Genomic DNA, 15,249 nt, shown 5'->3' on the forward strand with positions numbered 1-15,249 from the left:
GCTCCAAGGATGCCACTGAACCTGCCAAATCCAAAACCTCTCCACGGACAATTTTACAGAATTAAGGATTGCTTTGTTCTGGCCAGGAACCAGTTCCCCCACACATTGCCCTGGCTGTGCAGGGAAAATCATTCCCTCCCACAGAAATTTTACTGGATCCTTCTTATCCTCACACAGCCTGAACCCAGATGCTCCCTCCTCACAAACCATTGCAGCAGGCATCCAAAATCCCTCCAAAAACCTCTGCAATCCAACTTCCACTTATTCCCAGTGCAGGAAAATGCCAGTGATGGGCAGGAGGGAGGGAAAGGAGGCAGCCTGGAATTTGGGCAGGCAACAGGGAGCTGGGTGGCTCCAGAGTGTGGCAAGAGGAACAATTGGGGCAGCAGTCAGAGCAGCATCTTTTCTTCATGCTGTCCCACCCTTAAATTCCTGATTTTGGGAGCAAAGTGCCCCTTCAATTCAGCACCAAAAGGTTTGTGAGATACTGACTGAGCAGGATTTTTTACTGGTAGGATTATTTTCTCATCTATGAAAACCTGCAGCACATTTTAACAGGACCCCAACATCATCTCTGGTTAGCAGGGAGATTTCCTCAGGGAATTTTCTGTTGAGAAAATAAAAACAGTTTTTAGAGAAAGCTACAGTAAATTGCTCCAGCATGGAATGTGAATTTCAATAGCAGGAATTGGCAGCCACTCCATGAGTTCACTGGGATTTTGGAATTGTGTTCACTGGAGTTAGGGAATGTGTTCACTGGGGTTTGGGAATGTGTTCACTGGAATTTTGGGAATGTGTTCACTGGAGTTTTGGAATGTGTTCACTGGGGTTTGGGGATGTGTTCATTGGGATTTGGGATTGTGTTCAGTGGAGTTTGGGAATGTGTTCACTGGGGTTTGGAATGTGTTCACTGGGATTTTGGGATTGTGTTCACTGGGATTTTGGGACTGTGTTCATTGGAGTTTGGGGATGTGTTCATTGGGATTTGGGAATGTGTTCACTGGAGTTTGGGATTGTGTTCACTGGAGTTTGGGGATGTGTTCAGTGGAGTTTGGGAATGTGTTCACTGGGATTTTGGGAATGTGTTCACTGGGATTTTGGGATTGTGTTCACTGGAGTTTGGGATGTGTTCACTGGGATTTTGGGAATGTGTTCACTGGAGTTTGGGAATCTGTTCAGTGGAGTTTGGGAATGTGTTCACTGGGGTTTTGGGGAATGTGTTCACTGGGGTTTGGGAATGTGTTCACTGGAGTTTGGGAGTGTGTTCACTGGAATTTTGGGATTGTGTTCACTGGGGTTTGGGAATGTGTTCTCAGGAGTTGGGATGCTCCTACAGGCACCAGAACAAGGATTATTCTCTGCTCCCTTCTTTCCCAAAGACACCCCTTGTACCTGGAGGTGAAATTCCATGAGCTGCACACAAGCTGAGCTGCAGGCACTGGGGCAGGTGTGAAATGCTGCCAGTGGCCAAATCCAGGATGAAATTAACCCTTCACAGCCCACTGCAGCCTCCCAGAGCTTTGCTTGCATTCCAGTGCATTAAAAACCTGGGGCAGGGTGGCTGTGAACCCTCCTGTGAATGACCCCGTGTAAAACCAGGGATCCCCCTGTGGAAAACCAGGAATGCCCCTGTGGAAAACCAGAAAACCCATCTCTGAGTGCCAGGGAGGGTTTAAAGGGAATAAAGGATAAAATCCCCAGCAGCTCTGAGGGCAGGGTTTGCTGCTGGGCTGTGCAAAGCACAGGAGGAACAGTTCAAGCCCAAAGGATGCCAGGGGCAGGAATTGCTTCCAAAAGGAAAAGGCTGCAGTTATCCACTGCCCAACATCACACTCAGGCACCTGAGGGACACAAATTCAGGGCACCCAGGATTTCCAATGGTTCTGAAAGCAGCAGTGCTGGAACACCCCCGGGGCTGGAACATGAGCATGAACATTCCCAGGAGCTCCCAAATTGCTCTGATGAGCACTAGGCTGTTTGCTGCAGGCTTGCTGAGCTTCTGACATGAGTCATCTGGCAGAACTGAGGCCACATGAGGGAACCAAGAAGTGAAAATGCACGGGCATCATTAGCAAAAAAAAAAAAAAAAAAAAAAAAAAAAAAAAAAAAAAAAAAGGGAAAAGGAGGATGGTTTGCTTTCACCACTTCTGGGGGCTGCCAGACTTTGAAAAGAGGTTGAAATTTGGATTTGGTTGCAGTTCCTTTCCCCACTCTGAAACTCTTTGCAGGGGCTTGGCATCCCAAACACAAAAATTGAACAGACAGAAACCACCAAGACCTGCATCAGCTGTGTATCAGCAGCACATTAACAACTTAGGTGGAGTTGGAAAGGCAATACCTGTCTGCACAGAAACGCTCTCATTTCACCCTAAAAAATGTCCAAAGCACATTAGAGAGAAACAGGAGGGGGGATTAAGTGTTCTCCTGTAATGCTCCTGTGCTGTGTTTGCTTAGATTGCTGGATTAACAAGGGAACTGGATTTCATTGCATGCATGAGAAAATTAATGCAAAATTAAATTAATGCCATTATTTGTATTACTGAAATGGAGCAAAATGCAGCATTTTTAAATGATAAAAGGGCAATGTATTCCTTCTTCAAATACAGAAAGTGATTGAGTTAGGGAACCACTTAAATTGGAAAAGACATGGAAGACCACAGAGTCCAACTGTTAACCCAGCAATGAAGCTAAAAATAAATCATGTGAGATTGCCTTTAAATGAAACTCACATAAGCCCTGAGAAGGAACAAGCACGTTTATTCCCTGCCCACGACCTGTGGCAACCTCAACAGAGATTGTCCTGGACTCTGAAACGCCCGATTTTTGTGTGAAGGAGTTTTCCAGTTCCCAAGAGGTTTTTGGGGGAGCAGTGGCCAGCCCAACATCTGCTGTAAATAAGAAGTTTCATCAATAGCACACACACAGGGGGGAAACACAGATGCATGAATTGATCCATTCAACAATTTCCATGAAGAACAAACGTGGCCAACTCACACTGGAGCAATAATCAGGCTCCCAGTGAAAGTTCCCCACTCAGGAACATTTTAATTTTTTCCCTCTCTGTAATTTTGTAGTTGCCCTTGTTTTCTGACATTTGTGATTGGTTTTCACTCTGTGATTCCCTGAGCCTCCCACAGAAAGAATGCTTGATCACTTCTTCTAAAAAGCACCAATAAGAAAATTAAATCCCTTTGGCATCACTGCACAGGGGAGTTGCATAACAAACCCAGTATATATAGAAATTGCTTTCCAAGTGTTTACATAAGAGCTTGGAATAACACAGATGTAAAAAAAAAAACAAAAATCCAACTCAATTTCCAAACCAGCCCTGCAGTGCTTTTGTGTCTGATAACGTGGAGGGAGTGAATCAGCTTACCAGTGGCACACAGGGAATATTAGTCTGCTGCTATTTACATAACTGGGAAAGAAAGATTAAAATGGGGCAGACAAGTGTGTATAAAAGGGTGATTTGCTTATCTTGGACAAGATCCTCTGTCTGGCCAGAGAGGCTGGCACAGAATCTGGTGCTTTTAAATACTCCAATACAGAATCTCCTCTGGTTTCCTCATGCAAGCCAGGCTTGCTCTTCCCACCTCTCTAAAGATGGAGCAGCACAATCACTTCTCTCCAACGTGTTCCCCTGGCTCAGGTTCTGGGGCTTGGAGCATGCTGGGCACCCAGCAGTCATCCAGCCACATGTGAAATGCTCTGGTGAGTAGAATGGCTCCTCTGGAGAACATTCAGACTTTGGGCTCAGCCTAAGGGTCAGTGCAGCACTCACTGCTGCTGGTTTTAGCTGAGCTGCACCTTGGGTGAGTTCCACTGATGTCACCCAAACCTCAGCCCTCTAAAACCCAGCTTTCCTTCTCCTGATCTCTCCCTCTGCAGCATCTGGATCTGAACAGAATGGAATAGAATTCAGAATTTAATAGGATTTAATTTATTTCCTTCTGGACAGTAATGGAGCAAACGAACCAGCAGAGTTCAGTTCAGACTTCTATTACTGAACATGCATTAAACATTAGAGCTGCTGTACTCCTCCTGGTAGGGACATGAAAAATGCTCAGAACATTCCCCATTTCAATTCCATAATTATCCATAATGCTCTCAAAGGTTTCTGTTCTTTTAGGACATCACCATGTCACTGTCCTGAGAAACCTCATGAACCTCTCCCTCTTCCCTTTCTGACTGGCTGCTTCTCAGTGGGAGCAAATTCCTCACAAAACAGACAGATCCCACCATTCCCAGCCTCCCCCAGACGGGAAGAATCAAAAATCATCCTGGGCAGAGCTGGGCACTACCTGGGCATTCCCAGAGGGAGCCCTTGTGTCCAGAGGGATTTGCCCCGGGACACAGGTAGGAAAAAAAACCCCAAGTTGCCCCCTGGCCCCCAGGCAGGCTCCAGAGGCTCCCACCCACCCAGGGCTCAGCTCCCCCTGAGGAAGGACATTTTCCACACCAGCTCCTGGGATTTATCTCCCCTCTGAGCCCTTGTGCAGCAGATAAACCACCCACTAATGGAGCACAACTTCCAGGCACAGAGGAGTGTTTATCTTCTCTCAAGTGCAGCATTTTATTGACTGATGGTATCTACACAAGTGGAACAGCACAAACACTTCAGATCCTTCACCAGGGAGGGTGATTTTTGTCAAAGTGGATGAACAGGCAGCTTCACAAAAGGGAGTGTGCAGAGCAGAGTCAGGAAATCAAAAATGTGCTCCCTAAAACCCAAGGGCAGCCTGTGAACTCACTGATTTCCAGACCCCAAAACACTTTAGGCTGTGCCACACAAGCTCCAGAGCATAAAACCTGTTTGTTCCTTACTTAGTGATGGAGCCAGCCCTCTGTTAAACAATTCCATGAACAAATCTGGTGTGAAACAGCTGTCCCAGAATAAATCCATCCTAAACCCCAAGCAACCTTCCCCTTGCCCACCCCATGGACCCTCCTCTGCCAGCAGCAGAGAGTGAGCTGATCACCTTTCCCCTGCACTAATCCACCTCCTGTTCCCTCCTGCACATGAAAAGCTGGATTTTGCCTGATCCAAAAGTGTGCCACACTCCCAAAGCCCCTTGGGGGCTGCAGGAATGAGGCAAAGGGACATAAACCAGATGGGCAGGGATATCTCAGCATCAAATCAGAGTTTGGAGAGGAGTCAGCCAGCAGGGCACAAAGCACTGAGCCCCAGGATGGTTTGGGTGGGAAGGGACTTTGAACTCATCCAGTGCCACCCTGCCATGGCAGGGACACTCCCACTGTCCCAGCTGCTCCAGCCCCAGTGTCCAGCCAGGTTTGGGCACTGCCAGGGATCCAGCCACAGCTGCCCTGTTCCTTCCCAGGGAACAATTCCTCCTTTTACAGTTCTGCAATGTGAAGTCTGAGTGAGGGCAAACCTGCTGCAGATCCCTGGAAAACTGAGCCCCACTGCTGAGCTTGGCTTCCCTGTTCTGGAAGTGTTCATTAACAAGGTTAATGCTGAAAGTGCTCAAAAACACTTGAGGTTTGTGCTTGGTGTAGCAGGGCCATGAGTCTGGGCAAGGGCTTCTGCAGTGTGGGGTGTCTGGCACAAAGCTGCTGCTTCATGTGCCTCTCACATTCCAAGGAAAAAGAGCAAAAACCCGTGTCTGCTCTCACTCCTGGAGTAATGCTCCAGCCCAGGAATCACAGCAGCAGACATGCTCTGCTCTGCTTGCTTGGAATGAAAACCTCCTGTTTGGCCTCTGCAAGATGGGCTTGAAACAGGAGGGTGGAGGGAGAGGAATGAGGTGGGAACAGGGCTGTGGAAGGAGAAATCCATTAAACCCCTGAGTCTCACCAGTGCTCCAAAGGGGAACAGCTGGAATCATGGAATGGCTGGAAAGTTCAGGGATGGTGGCTGGAACATTCAGGGATGATGGCTGGAGACCTCTCTCACTGAACACAGCAGACCTGCTGCCCTGCACATTTGTGTGCTTGAGCAGTGCTGGGAGAGGCTGTGGGAGCCTTGGACAGGGCCTTGTGCTCAGAGAGGTCAGTGCCCAGTTCTCCCAGTTCTCCTGTCACTGGTGGAGCTGCAGACCCTGCCCTGCTCCCAGGACCCCTCCCTCAGCTGATGGGCACCCACAGGACTGCTAAAGGGAATCAACCCCAGATGGTGATGCCTTCCACACAAAATCCATCCAAAGCCAGCAGTACTAAAACTCTCCAAAGACATTTATTCATCAATAATGAAAATACTGTACAGTGGCCCAGGAAAGGGCTGGGAGAAGGCAAGGTGTCAGGTCTGGCTTTCATCAATGTCCTTGTCAGGATCCATGGCTGCAGCCTCGCTCTCCTGCTGCTGCTTCTTCCAGAGCTTTGCCATAGCCAGCAGTTTGAGGTTGGGCTGGTTGGCAGTGTCTTCTGGGAAAATATAATCATAGTACTCCTCCCATCCAGCATCAGACTAGAGACAAGAACACCACAGAGAGAGTTTAGTTTGCATGTTAGCACTGGCTATTAGGGGGTGGAAGTAAGGAAGAGAAATCCTTCTAATAAAGAAATCAGAGAAACAACAGAAAATCCAAGCTGCCACCACCCCTCCTTACCCCATCCTCAGCCTGCAGCTTCCTCCTCTTCTTGATTTTCTCGGGCATCAGCTTGTCTATCCTCTCCTTGGTGGCTTCAGTGCCAAACTCCTCCTCGAAGCTCCTCCAGGACTCGAGCAGCATCACCCTCTCCTCCTTCTCCTCGCAGCTGCGCATGGCCCTGTTGGCCTCCTCATAGACCTGGCGGCAGCGGGGCAGCCGCTCCTGCTGGCCAGCTGAGAGCTCAAACTGGGCCAGGCTGATCCACACCTGTGGGCACAGCAGCACCCAGGGTGACAACAGCAGCACCCAGCCCTGCTCCAGCCTCTGCTCCTGCCACCAGAGAGGGCATGGGGCAGGAAAAACAGAGCAGCACAAACACAGCACATGGCAGAACAGCAGCCGCTCCTGCTGGCCAGCTGAGAGCTCAAACTGGGCCAGGCTGATCCACACCTGTGGGCACAGCAGCACCCAGGGTGACAACAGCAGCACCCAGCCCTGCTCCAGCCTCTGCTCCATGAAAATAGAGCAGCAAAACCACAGCTCCAACCTCTGTCCAGCCACCATGGACAGGGCACAGGGTGAAAACAACGGAGCAGCAAAGAACCAGCACATGGCAGTGCCAGCAGCTGCCCAGAAAACCTGTTGGTTTCACAGGAGTGAGATTTGCCCTGCTTCAGCAGGACACAGTGTAAGGCACATGGACTCTTGTGGCTGCTCCAAGCCATGAGAAATCTGTGAATTCAGTCAATGACAGCACCAAGCTACACTGGAAAGTCACAGCGTTCCCTGCAGTGTTTTAGCAAGCAGGATCCCAGAGCTGCCAGGAAACACTTCCACCCAAGACAGGCCTGTTGTAGGAACTGAGGAGCCCCCCTCCCCCTGCAGAGCCCAGGCACAGGCTGGCTGAGCCCAGGGAGCCCAGGGGCAGGGCTGGCTGTGTCCCACACTCACCTTGACGTGCTGGGTGCGCTGCAGCAGCCGCCGGTACAGGCTCCTGGTCCTCTCATACTCCTCCTGCTCCATCTCAAAGTCAATGTAGGATTTCCAAAGCACCTGCAACAGGGAAGCCTCTCACCATGGTCACTCTGAGCACAGAGGAGAAATTTCCCTGAGGAAAGGCTCAGGGGTCAGTGTGCTCTGGCAGCAGGGCTGGGGTCAGGGCTGAGCAGCACAAGCCCATCAGCTCTCCCTGCTCACCTCGGGCATGTCCAGCCTGGGCTGCCCAATGGCCAGCTCATAGATGGCCCTGGCACGGTCAGTGTCCCCCAGGATGGTCTCCAGCTCAGCAAACTTGATCCAGGACGTGCAGTTTTCTGGGGCAAACTCCAGGAACTTCTCGTACAGCTTCCGGCAGCGGTCAAACTCGCGCAGCTGCAGCTCCAGCTCGATGTACCCTTTGAACAGTTTGTTTTTTGGACATTTACCTATGGAAGTGCCCTGGTATAAAACAACAAAACAAACCCTTAGGGATATTGCAGGAAAAGAAAAGCCCCACTCGGTTTTCTAAGTGTTTAAACTACAAGTTTTTTTGCACTGTTTATTCAGCTTGTTCAGTGTTTGCAGAACAGATGTGCATCCATGAACACCAAGAGCCTGGGAAGCAGAAAACATCCCTCACTTGTCATTCTTTTACACAATGTGTGAGTGGAACCTAGCCTGGCTCATCAGGGAGCAGCTGAAGGAAGCACAGTACCAGTCTGTGCCAGCCTGCCAGGCAAGTAGCTCCCAAGCATCTGATGGAACAAAAGATACCAAACAACCCACACTGCTCCTCCTGGCAGCAATGGACAGCTGGAGATGATGTCTTTGCAAAGTATTTTCTTTCTGATATCCCTCAGGCTCTGAAGAAAACTGCCCTGAGCCAAGCTGTGAGAGGCAATTCTGGATTCTTAGTTTGGGAATCTCTTAAAATAAGAGTTAAGAAAGGGCACACCTGAGGCAGGCTGCAGTGAACCTGGCCCTGGAGTCACCTCTAAAGGCAAGTACTGTTCACTGAGCAATGTAGCTTCTGCTCCCTCAGGCCAATGAGAGGCAATTTGAGATGGAATTCCCTCACCACAGTTCTCCTGCACTATGTTCCTGTATGTTCAGTACCTTGGAATTTATGAAAAATGCAGGAGACCACCACTTGGGGTTATCAGTGTGGTCACCACTAAGGCCCTGCAGCTCTGCAGATGCCACTGCTATTTCAGAATATGCTCACTCCTTCCCCACATGCCTTCACTGTTTGGGTGGAAACCCCATCAGTTTGCACCTCAACTGCTACCAACACTGCTTTTCTCCCAAAGTGCCTGATGCTATCCCAGAGCTTACTGAGAACACCTGAATTGAAAGGAAAGCAAGTTTTTCCTTTCAAAAGATGCCATTCCTTGCTGCCCCATCACACCCTGGCTGTGCTGAAGGCCACGGAGTGAACCTGCTGGCAGCTCCAGAGCCTGCTCCAGCCCCTGTGACTGCTTCTGTCAGCAGCAGGGACTGGCACCCAGCTTGGCAGCCCTAATTTCCCATGCTCAAACCTCCCATTCATCTGCAATGCCTGTTAAAAGGCTATTGTTGGAACAAGTATCACTGCAAGCCATCAGCAGCAGCTAAGAACTTGTAAGAGCACTGAGCTGATGTGGGTGCCCTGAATTCAGAGCAGAGCTTTGTCTCTCCTGCCTGGGGCTAATTCATCAGAACAAGCTGCATGGCTTTTTAAATCATACATGACAGTAAATGCTGGCCCCTGCAGACTTCTCTGATGCTTTATTTTAAGTGGATTAAATCAGCAATTTGAAAAGGACAATTTAAGATCTTTTAATGCCATTCCTGTGCTCCTATTTGTTAGTGAAGTCAATTATGGCTCTGACAAAAGCTTACCAAAGCCCTTCTGGCAAGGGGGAGGTTTTTCTGACGAATTTCAAACTGGGCATACAGCAGCCACATTTTGGCAAATGTAAACTGGAAGAAAAAGAACAAAGCACTGTTTAGGTTGGGAAGTCAGTAGATAATACTGTACACATTGCTTAAAAAGAAATAAGTATTCTGTCTATACATGAGTGCTACTGCAGGTAATCTCAATTGATCTCAGTGTTTTCCTGCTGAAAGGTTTAGGGTTCATTATGTGAAACAACCACTATGACAGGCCAATATATTGGAGTGAAAGGAAAAATGGCCAGGACAGAAGTCTTTTAAATAGGAGAAAACAGTTTTTTAACCAACCATCAGTTGGAAAAACATCAGCTACTGCTGAATCAGGTCTTAACAACTAGAGATTAATCTGACACTCAGATGACACAACAGATGACAAAGAACATGGACAGGGATTTTCTGACATTCCAGGACAATGCAGTTGTAAAGCTTTGGCCCCAGGGATATTTCAGTTAAAATCCATCACAGGCAAAGAAAACCCCCACAAAACCCCAGCCAATCAGCCTGCAAGAGGATTGCAGTGGGGAAGACAGACCTGAAATCTGTTTTGTTCAAACACAGCTCCCCAGGGGTGACCACGGGGGCCAGGGGATGCTATAAAAGGTGTTAACCCAGAAACTGAGCTGTGAGCAGCTGCAAACACTCCTGTCCGAGGAGGAATGCAAGCAACCAAAAACTCAGTGGCCTTCCTTATTTTCTGACTGTGTTTAATTCCATCTTCTTACAGTCTTCTTAGCAACTACTTAGTATTTGCAAACACTGGAAAAACCCTGGTGTGTATGGGGAAACCCTGACACCAGTGCTTGCCCTGCAGCTTCTCTGTGATGCAAATTACAGACATCTTGCACTCTGGCTGGAAAGCCTCCCCCATCATTTTGGAAGGTGGATGTTTTTAAAAACTGGAAGGGATACTTGAGGTTTTAAGCAAAGCCTTCATGAACCCCCTAGCAGGTGTTTGGAGCTGCTTACACCCCTGAATACTGAGGAGGAAGAGAACTAAAGGATCTTATCTAGGGCACTTTAACCCAAAACCGAAGCCAGGAGGAGCCATACCTTCTTGTGGGGCAGGAGCTCAAGGCATGCCTGGTACACCTGCCTGGTTCGTTCTGCATCCTGTAAGAACAGGCAGCATTAAACACTTTGTTTGAATCTGCAGTGACTGCAAAACTGCAGAGCAGTACCTAAGGCAAGCTGGTTAGAATCAGGAGTGCTTATCTCCTTAGTGTGCACAATTCAGAGGTGCTAGCTCCTGAATCAGCAAGACTCAGCTTTTCAAAGCAAGGTGCAGTGCTAGGAAGCAATAAAACAAGGAGTGTCCCAGTTGTGGGAGGGAAAATATGTCTTTTCCTTTAGCAGACACTGAACAGCTGACATGTGCTCAGAGCAGCTCTTATGTTCCACAAACAGAATGAATACTTGCACAGCCCCAAAGGCCATACAGCAACAACGTGGCTGCTTTTCATCACTTATAAAACTATTTCATGAGTGCAGGCAACAGTCTGCCATGGGCAGTTCAGCCTGTGAAATGGGTGGATGGATGGATGGATGATGGATGGATGGATAGATGGGTGGATAGATGGATGGATGGATGAATGGATGGATAAATAGACAGATAGATAGATGGATGGATGGATAGATAGATGGATGGACAGATGGATGGACAGATGGACGGACAGATGGATAGATAGATAGATAGATAGATAGATAGATAGATAGATAGATAGATAGATAGATAGATGGATAGACAGATCCATTCCTGCTTTTGTTACCAGTGTGTCTTAATGAATTAAGAGAGTAAAACAAGTGTGGCTTTTTCCCTCCCATATGCACAGGAGGCAAAACCAGAACAGGAAAAACTTCTCTATGTTTGAGCAGCAACTGCTGCCGCATGCTACACAAACCCAGAGAACAGCCAGTTCCTCTTCTCCCGTGAACATCAGCAGCTATCTACCCCAGCAAAAGGGACTTGCCTTTGCCTCCAGCTCCTCGTAGAGGGCGTAGTTGATCCAGAGGTAGATGTACCTCTTCCAGTGGCGCTTCTCCTGCAGCGGGGGCACGTTGGCGATGGCTCTCTCGTACACCTCGCGCACGCTCTCGGCGCCCGCGTCGCTCTCCACCAGCCGCAGGTAATCGAACCACGCGTCGTAGTTGTGGGGGTTTGCCTGCCAGCACAGCCACGCTGCAGGGACTGCAGGGACTGCAGGCAGCACTGCAGGGACTGCAGCCAACACCCTCTGCTCAGGCAGGAGCCCCCCCTCTCAAGCACACCACTGGAATAAAACGCTGTCAGGCTTGGCGGTGCTTATGGCAGAGGTTTGGGGTGAGAAGGACTCAGTGCAGTGTGGGCTGAACTGCAGAGAGTTGTGGCACAGCTGTTTTCTCACAAAAAGGGGTTTGTGCACAGGTGAGGTGTCCTGTAATGGCTGTGCTCTAACTACAAGCTAAACTGCATTATCCCTGAGGGTACCAAGCCTGCGGTTCAATCCAAAACCCTCGCCTGCACAACCTAGATCAGACAGCAGAAACAAAAAAAGCAGTGACTGCAGATATCATTCTCTTCCCCAGGGATGGAGTTCTGGCTCTAAAATGAACATTCCCTCCGTGGTTTTTTGGACTTACTTTCCAGGGTAATGTGAAGCTCATCAGCCTTGTAACCACAAAGTACTCGTGCCCCTTAAGCACCAGCTGGCTGCACAGTGAGTCTGTCCCACTTACCTTCACCTCCTCCTCATACTGGAATCTCCTCTTGCTGACAATGATGTCCTCAATGCCCCTCCTGTCTCCAAACTTCTTCTCAAAGATGGTGTAATTCTTGAAGAGATTCTGGGCATCCTGCTTTGGAATTCTATCCAAGGCGTACTTGTAGATAACTCTCACCCTTTCAAACTGAAAATATTCATTTCAACAATATTTACAAAGCAGTTTCTGTCCTCCCCCACAGTTTTTCAATGAGCTTTTGACAATATTTAGTAGAAATAGAACTGTGGGACTAACACAGATCTCCCTGAAGAGTGAACTTCGATGGGGGAAAATTAAACCTGAAAATGTCAGCCCCCATAATCTCTTATCCACTTACAGCTTTAGAATATTTAAACCAATTCAAGAGGTTGTGCTTTGGGGTTCATGGAACGTTTTCAATTTCTTAGTAGCCTGGGGACCTTAGGGATTGTGAAAAACATCTGGAGCAATCCAGATTTTTATCATGCAGCCCTATAACCTCTCAGAACCTCTCCAGTCTGAGGATACAGTTTTGAGCCAATGCTGCTGCTCTTGGCAGATCTCTCCTGGAGCAATTTTACTGATGTCACCAAAAGTCAACTAGAGATGAACAAAAACCCATCTCCTTAACTCAGACTACAATCACGAGTATTGCAGTGGAGATTAAACACTTCAAGCTTTGACACTCGAGGAGAAGCCTTGGCACCACTCAGATGCCCACTCACCTCTTTCTGGTTCTCCTCAAACTTGGCAAAAGCCACGTAGAGGTGCTCATCCATGTGCTCCTCCCCAAAGAACTCCACAGCCCTCTCATACACCTTCCTGGCGTGGGCAAAGTAGCTGTGCTTCTCCTCGAAGCGCGCGTACTTGATCCAGTTCTTCACCTCGGGGTGAACCAGCACGAGTGCAGCTCTTGCTAAGGAAACTACAGCACCAAACAGGCCAGGATGGAGCCACTCCTGCAGCTGGGAAGGGGGCACTGCTGGGTCTAGGCATGCAAGGGTTTGTGCTTCACTGAGAGCTTGAAAAGGGATGAGGGTCAGGGAAAATCCGAAACGATGGCTATGAAAGAGCTGGGTGCATCAGCAGCACTGCTGCAGCAGGAGGATTTCCCTGAACATGCTCCTGATTACTCCCAGAGAAAAGGAGCACAGGGGCATTGCTGGACATGGAAAACTTGGGAAGGACATAAAAATTGAGCCCTTAGCCCAGGCAGGAGTGACAAGGCTTTGAGAAGGATATATCTCTCATAAATGCTGCGTGCTCTGTCCACCTCCTTGTATCTGAGCTCGAAGTTGATGTAGGAGTGCCAGGCCTGCTCCTCTGGCTGCCACTCCATCCAGCGCTCGAACACCTGCCGTGAGCCAGCCACGTTCCCCAGCATCTCCTCCATGTACGTGTACTTGTACCTGGGGGAGGAGACAGCTTCTGCAACCCCACACTCAACACACTCAGGGATTTCTGCATCCCTCCCCTGTTTCCCCCCACCCCAGAAACTCCAGCAGGCACAGCAGTGAGTGGCAGCATCCAGGCACACACACACACCTTTCCCTCCCACGGCTCTTGCCACTCAAAATGTACAAAACCTTCCTTTCCACGCTAGCCTGAAGGTTTGGAGAGACAGGACACCGTGGCCAGCTGTCCCTGCTGAGGCACCCTACCAGAACTGGTTGACCCTGGGCAGGGTGGTGATGGCCCTGTCCCAGATGTTGCGGGCGTGGTTGACCTGGCGGTTCTTCATCTCCATCTCGGCGTACTTCAGCCACAGGGTGACATTCCTGTAGTCCACATCCAGGGCACGCTCGTAAATGGAACGGGCTCTGCAAGACACCAGCACGGGCAGGCTCAGCTGTGTCCCCCCTGACCTGGGGCAGTGCCCCAAGAGGCTCCTGAGAGAGCCCCTGCACCCTCCTCACCTCTGGATCTCCTTCAGGCTTTCCTCCCATTGTGCGTACTTGATCCAGTTACTGATGACAGTCCTGTTCTTTCTTATGTTATCTTCAAAGGTCTGAGGAGAAAATCACATCTGTCGGTCAGAAATCCTCCTGCAGACCATCCACATCAAGGCTGGCTTATGGGCTATTATTATAATATAACCATCAGAATGTGCTGGCTTCACTTAGGCATTTTCAAAGCAAAAGCCACGGGTAAATCTGCACACCAATTATTTTAAAAGACTTATAACTTATCATTACTCTAACATCACTTACTTTCTTCGCTTATGTTCTTTTATAGTCGCTAGTCAGATACTGATAGTCATGGAAAAAATTGTTAATTGAGTAAGTAATTCCCTTTCAGTGTTCTGAATGTGGGCATGGGGGAGATACTGCTTGCTAGCAGATTTTGTCAAGCAACACCATTTGTAAATTACAGGTTCTGTTACAAGGTAGCAAGAAAAAGGACCTAGAAAATACGCAAGGAACACGGACCGCATCTAGTTTAAGTTAAAAACGGTGGAATTTTAGTACTTTATGTGAGCGTCAAGATTAAACCTGGGGTGTTTTTTTTTTTACCGTACCTTCCTCTTCCGGAGTTTATAGTCGTTTAACTCCTCAACATCTGTGATCTTCTGCTGCGGGGGCGGCGGGAGAAGCTCGAGCTCCCTCTCCTTGGCCTCTCTCAGCAGCTGCTCCGCAGTGATCTGAACCTCGGCGGGCGCCTTGTTCTTCACCTGCAAGGCAAGCGCAGGGGGGGCTGGCTGCCGCTGCCGCTGCCGCTCCCGCGCCGCGGGCAGGGCCGCAGCGCGCCGGGACCCGCCGGGACCCGCGGGGGGAGCGAGAGGGGACCGGGACAGCACCGCGGGGTGCCGGGGCCGCTCCCGGGGGGTGCCCGCCGCCCACCTTGGCCACTTTGGGGATCCGCTGCTTCCCGGCCGCCGTAGACGCCATCTTGCCGCCGCCGCGCGCAGGCCACGCCCCCTCCCCCCGCGCTCACGCAGCCCCGCCCCAGCGTCGTTGCCGCGGCCACGGGGACGCGTCTCCCCAGCGACGGCGGCGCTGGGACCGACCGTGGGACAGTCTGGTCTGTTTCGTCCGTGCGCTCATCGGCTCCATCTGCCCGTCCGTCCGTCTGC

General features: G+C 49.6%; 1 protein-coding gene across 1 annotated transcript; it reads right to left on the reverse strand.

The window, feature by feature from the left end:
* Positions 1 to 6,171: 6,171 nt before the first annotated feature.
* On the reverse strand, positions 6,172 to 15,249 carry CRNKL1 (crooked neck pre-mRNA splicing factor 1). The gene is made up of 14 exons (XM_079329168.1): positions 15,017 to 15,249; positions 14,695 to 14,847; positions 14,093 to 14,184; positions 13,838 to 13,996; positions 13,419 to 13,585; positions 12,902 to 13,080; positions 12,174 to 12,344; positions 11,429 to 11,620; positions 10,512 to 10,571; positions 9,408 to 9,488; positions 7,746 to 7,985; positions 7,500 to 7,601; positions 6,567 to 6,815; positions 6,172 to 6,424 (listed from the first exon to the last, which is right to left on the reverse strand). Exons 1-14 carry the CDS (start codon positions 15,062 to 15,064, stop codon positions 6,257 to 6,259), a joined length of 2,061 nt encoding a protein of 686 aa, XP_079185294.1. The 5' UTR covers positions 15,065 to 15,249; the 3' UTR covers positions 6,172 to 6,256.

This window comes from Erithacus rubecula, assembly GCF_903797595.1.
Source record: "Erithacus rubecula genome assembly, chromosome: 2".
In the NCBI taxonomy this organism is placed as follows: Eukaryota; Metazoa; Chordata; class Aves; order Passeriformes; family Muscicapidae; genus Erithacus; species Erithacus rubecula.